The sequence below is a fragment of the Geospiza fortis genome, unplaced genomic scaffold, assembly GCF_000277835.1.
Source record: "Geospiza fortis unplaced genomic scaffold, GeoFor_1.0 scaffold1319, whole genome shotgun sequence".
In the NCBI taxonomy this organism is placed as follows: domain Eukaryota; kingdom Metazoa; phylum Chordata; class Aves; order Passeriformes; family Thraupidae; genus Geospiza; species Geospiza fortis.
The window spans coordinates 42,741-47,894 of NW_005054770.1; the positions used below are offsets into that span (position 1 = coordinate 42,741).

Below are 5,154 nucleotides of genomic sequence, written 5' to 3' on the forward strand. Positions count from 1 at the left end.
TATTGTTATTTATTTTTATTTATTTATTGTACACAAAATGCACTTTATTGTACACAAAATGCAGTTTATTGTACACAAAATGCAGTTTATTCTACACAAAATGCACTTTATTGTACACAAAATGCAGTTTTCTGTGCACTAAATGCAGTGCAGGCAATTTAAGGTTCAAATATACTCAATAAAGTGATTTTCCCCTCAGGCAGGGGTGGATTATGGAGGTAATTTAAGGTTCAATTACGCTCAATAAAACAAAATTGCAACACCACAAACCAACTGCAAACCGAGCCATTATTTGCCTGTTCTGCCCCCAAAACACATTCCAGAGCCCACAGCAAGGCAGAGCCGCCTCCCAGGGGCTGAACAAAGGGCCCTGGAGCCAGCCCAGAGCTGCTTTTAAATAAACAACAACTGGCATTTTATTCCCAAGCTGCTTTTTTTAATAAAAAAATGCCAACTGTCGCTCCCAGTGCTGCTTTTTAATAACATGCCGATTGTTGTTCGTGGGGTGAATTCCCACCCACAGCCAAGCCCTGAAAACTTCTGCAAATATTGACAGCACCCAGGAGGCAGCCTGGCAGGGAATTTAACCCTGTGCAGGTCTGAGGCAGCTGCCTGGAAAAATCCTGGGAAAAAAACGCAAAAACCTCTGGAAAAACAGAGGGAATAAAACCTGGGAAAAACTCTAAAAAAACGCTGGAAAAAAACCTGGAAAAATCCTGGAAAAACCCCAAGAAAACCTCTGGAAAAACACGGGAAAAATCCCTGGAAAAACTCCTGGAGAAACGTCTGGAAAAGCACCTAGAAAAATCCTGGGAAAACACTGGAAAAATCCTGGAAAACCCCTGGAAAAACCTCTGGAAAAACACAGGAGGAAAAAAAATCATTGAAGTTGAAGAGAACGTTATTTCCCAGGGTGTTCCTGAGCCAGAGAGAGCTTGGGGCTCTCTGACACCTCCTTGCACCCTCCACTCATTAAAGGCAGGATAAAAAAAGGACTTTTACCCCCAAAACCATCTCTACAGCATCCAGAAACACAAACCAAGGGCTTGGGGGCGCTAGAAAAGTCCCAGATGAGTTCATGGAGGAAAAAAATATCATTAATTTGAAGAGAACATCCTGTTCCTCAGCCGGAGAGAGCCTGGGGCGCTCAGGCACCTCCTTGCACTTTCCACTCATTAAAAGCAGAAGGAAAAAAAGGACTTTTACCCCCAAAACACCACTGAAAAATGAGGAATAGCGCTGCGGCTGAGAGCTGACATCTCACCTTGAGGAACTCCAGCATGGGCTGCTGGATTTTCTCCTCCAGCTCGGCGATGAGCTTGTTGAGGAGCGTGATCTCCCTGGAGAGGTCGGTGATGTTCTCGTTCTGCCTCCTGGAGATGTTCTTCTCCATCTTCTCCAGCTGCCCCAGCAGGATGTGCTCCTGGTCGTGCAGGAACTGCCGCAGCCGCTCGAAGTCTGAGAGCAGCTTCTGCCGCTCGCCCTCGATGGTTTTCTGGGGGTGAAACAGCAAAAAAAGGTGAAAAGCGGCGTTTTCAGGAGAGAGGTGTGGAGGGGGAGCTGGAGCTCCAGCCTGGTGAGACTGGGGGCTTCCTTCGGGGAGGGCTGAATGTGCAAAATGTGAATTATATGGGTCTACAGATATTTACTGTTTGTGTTTTGACACAGGTATTTACTATTTGTGTTTTGACACAGGTATTTACTGGATGTGTTTTGACACAGGTATTTACTGTATGTGTTTTGACACAGGTATTTACTGTTTGTGTTTTGACACAGGTATTTACTGTTTGTGTTTTGACACAGATATTTACAGTTTGTGTTTTGACACAGGTATTTACTGTTTGTGTTTTGATACAGGTATTTACTGTTTGTGTTTTGACACAGGTATTTACTGTACGTATTTTGTTGTATCGGTTAGTGGCGCTGTATTCACATTTTAATAGTGCGGTAAACGGAGTTTTGTGGTCAAAATGGAACTTTTATAGTTAAAATAGGTACTGTGCGTGAGGGATTTTTTTTTTTAAGAAAGGATTGAGGTACTGGCACCAAATGGCAGCCACAGGACGCCGAAATCTTTCAGAGAAATAGAATTTATTGTTTTCTTATCAGAAGAAACAAACTTCTTCCTGCTTCCTCAGCCCTGAAAATGCCGTTTAGGATTAAGAGGAAGAATTTGCCACTGGCCAGACAGAATCCTTTGTTTGAATGGAATTTATGCATCACTAATGAGGTGTATGAATATTCAACAGGCTACTGCTTTTAAGGGTTAATCCTCTGTTAATTTCGGGCTTATTTTGCCCAGAAAGAGGCACCCTGACTGTCCATAACTCTTTGTTTTTATTGTCTCATATTGTCCTAATCCATATTGTCCAAATTATTATTACTCTAATTATAGTACTATTTTTATAACCATTTCATTACTATTAAACTATTAAAATTTTAAAAACAAGCGATGGGCGTTTTTCACAGCGAGGAATCACAGGGGGCAGAATTCCCGGACAAAAACCTTGGGAAGCAGCGCCAGGATCTCTCAAAAATCACTTTTCTTGGGGAGGGGATGGCCTGGGAGATGAATTATTTTCATTGGGCTGGGGTTTTTTCCCTTCTGCTGCCGCTGGGGTGGTGCGCTGAGGAAGAGGAAGGGTGGAGCGGCGCCCCGGAGCCAGCCGAGCTCTCCAGATATTCCAGAGAATTCCGAGATATTCCAGCACCACCCCCGAGGGCTGCTGAGGCTCTGGCTGATGGTGGCGGGGCAGGAGGAAGGAGAAAAATTCCCATTTTCAATTTTCGGGACACTCACCCCCCTGCAGGCTTCCCCACCGCCCCATCCCAGGACCCACCAGCAGCTCCTGGGTTTTCTTATCGTCGTTCACTTTGAACTCCAGCAGCTCCTGCCGCTCCTTCCTCAGGAAATCCAAGCGCGCCTGGATTTTCTCCTGAGAACAAAAGAAAAAGAGAATTTGCCGGTGTCGCTTTCGTCCCTCTGCCCGCGGCATTTGCTCGGTGCCGGGTGGGATGGGGAGGGAGGAAAAACTCGGGATGCGCTCGCCGGGAAATCCAGAACCGCCAGAACCTCCCCAAAAAACAGGAACGGAGGGAGGAAAAACTCGGGATGCGCCCGCCGGGAAATCCCTGAGGCGGCCCCCAGGACCACCAGAACCTCCCCAAAAAACAGGAACGGAGGCTGCCAGGGGCAGGACGTGCCCCGTTCCCATCGGCAAAGGTCAGCCCGGCTTTAATCAGCTTGGCTCATCTCTGGACGGTTTCCCAGCCCCCAGAAAGTGGCGGCGGTTTGTCCGTCAGCCTCCTGCGAGGTAAATCCACCCCAAAAACCCGGGCAAGGCGCGCACACCGCGGCGGGACAGCTCTCCCGGTTTTTTTGGGGGGAGGTTGGGAAGTTCTCCCAGATTTTTTGGGAGGCTGGGAAGCTCTCCCGGTTTTTTTGGGAGGCTGGGAAGCTCTCCCAGCTCTTCGCGAGGTGAGGCGAAGCCGGGTGACAGCGCGGGGTGACAGCGCGGGGCTCGCACGCACAGACAGACGGACAGACGGACGGACGGACCTTGTACTCCTCGGAAGCCTCATCCACGGGCACCACGGCGTGCGGGCGGTGCTCGCGGGACCTGTCGCACACCACGCAGATGCTCCTGCGGTCGTCCTTGCAGTAGAGCTTGAGCGCCTCGCGGTGCTTGGGGCACAGCCCGTCCTCCTCCGCGCCTTTGGCCCCGCGCTGCGCGAACTGGCTGATGATCTCGGACATGTTCGCCAGCTGCCGGTTGGGGCGGAAATTTTTGTTCTGGAAAACCTCGCGGCACTGCGGGCACGGGAAATCCATCTCCAGGTCCTTCCAGCTCTTGACGATGCACGCCCGGCAGAAGTTGTGGCCGCACTCGATGGACACGGGGTCCTTGAAGAACTCCAGGCACACGGAGCAAGTGGCCTCGTCCTGGAGGTTGCCGGGCAGGAACACGGCTGCCATGGCCTCTCTCCCGCGGGGCCGGGGGGCGGTGGTAAGACGATCCCCTTTTGGGATCTTTTTGGGATCCAAAAAATCCGCAAAAGCTTTTGAGGATCCCCTCCCATTCGGGGATGCCACCAGCCCTGGATGGAGCTGATTTATGGCCGAGCTGGTGCCAAATCGGAGCCCTGGGGCCGGCGTGGAGCAGCTGCTCCAGGCTGAGGTCCAGCAGCCATCTGAGCCCTCGTTAAAATCCAGTTTCGCCCCTGAAACTCCAGCGGGGGACTCAGATGACCTGGTTGAGCTCCAGGGTTCATCAGGGGCCATAAAAAGCAACAGGAGAAAGGGAATACACGAGGATGCAAAGCCCTTATCGAGGTCTGTGCGCGTTTCCCAAATCCATAAAGATCAAGCTTGGGATTGCACCTCAAAATAAAATAGTCCTGGCCTTCCGGAAATATTTCGTGCAGATTTGGAGGTGGTGCATTATATGCGAATGATAATTAAAATAATTTTCTTTTCCGGGGCTGGGGTTGCCCATAACATCGTGGTTTCCACTTTTTCACCGAGTTCTCGTCAGGGCAGACCGGGACAGGAGGGAGGGATGGTCACCCGGGTACTGAGGGGGTTCAAGTTACCACGGACTGGGAAATGTGGGATCCTCTGGAGAGCGATTTGTCTTCTCCTAATGAGGACCTGAAATCAGACCCAGTGATCCATAAATTCTGATTTGAAAGCCAGCCCTTGCTGAGCCAAAACCTCCGAGTCGGGGTCTTGGACACATCTGGAACTGTGGAAGGAGACAAATCCCAGTTCCAGAGGTTCTGCAGCGGGAATTAATGAGTAAAAATGGTCCTGGAGTTGTCCTGCAGAGCGTTGCCACCTCTGAGCCTGTTTATCTGCCCCTTCTCATGTACTTATATAATTTTATATTTTTATATATTTATATACGTTTATATCACTCCCTGCGGAAGGGGGATTCACTCTCTCCTACCTCCCGTTTCTTTCCATCTGTACATAAGCACCAGAGGGACAGAGGGACAGACAGACAAGGAACAAGGGACAGAGCGACAGAGGCACAAGAGCATCCCCAGCCCTCCCCGGCTGCCCCCGCGTACCTCGGAGCGGAGGCGTCGGGCAGGGCCGCGCTCCCGGACCGCGCCGGTCCCGGCGGGTTCTGGCCCGGCACGGCTCGGGAC

General features: G+C 50.5%; 1 protein-coding gene across 1 annotated transcript in view; it reads right to left on the minus strand.

The window, feature by feature from the left end:
• LOC102036962 (E3 ubiquitin-protein ligase TRIM7-like) overlaps positions 1-3,987 on the minus strand; it is a 9,539-nt gene extending 5,552 nt beyond the window's left edge. The window contains exons 1-3 of the mRNA XM_005431126.2: positions 3,560-3,987; positions 2,841-2,936; positions 1,265-1,495 (exon numbers count right to left, since the gene is read on the minus strand). Coding sequence (XP_005431183.1) covers positions 1,265-1,495; positions 2,841-2,936; positions 3,560-3,976 — 744 coding nt within the window. The 5' untranslated portion in view covers positions 3,977-3,987. The remainder of the gene's footprint in view (positions 1-1,264; positions 1,496-2,840; positions 2,937-3,559) is intronic.
• Between the last annotated feature and the right edge of the window lie 1,167 nt (positions 3,988-5,154).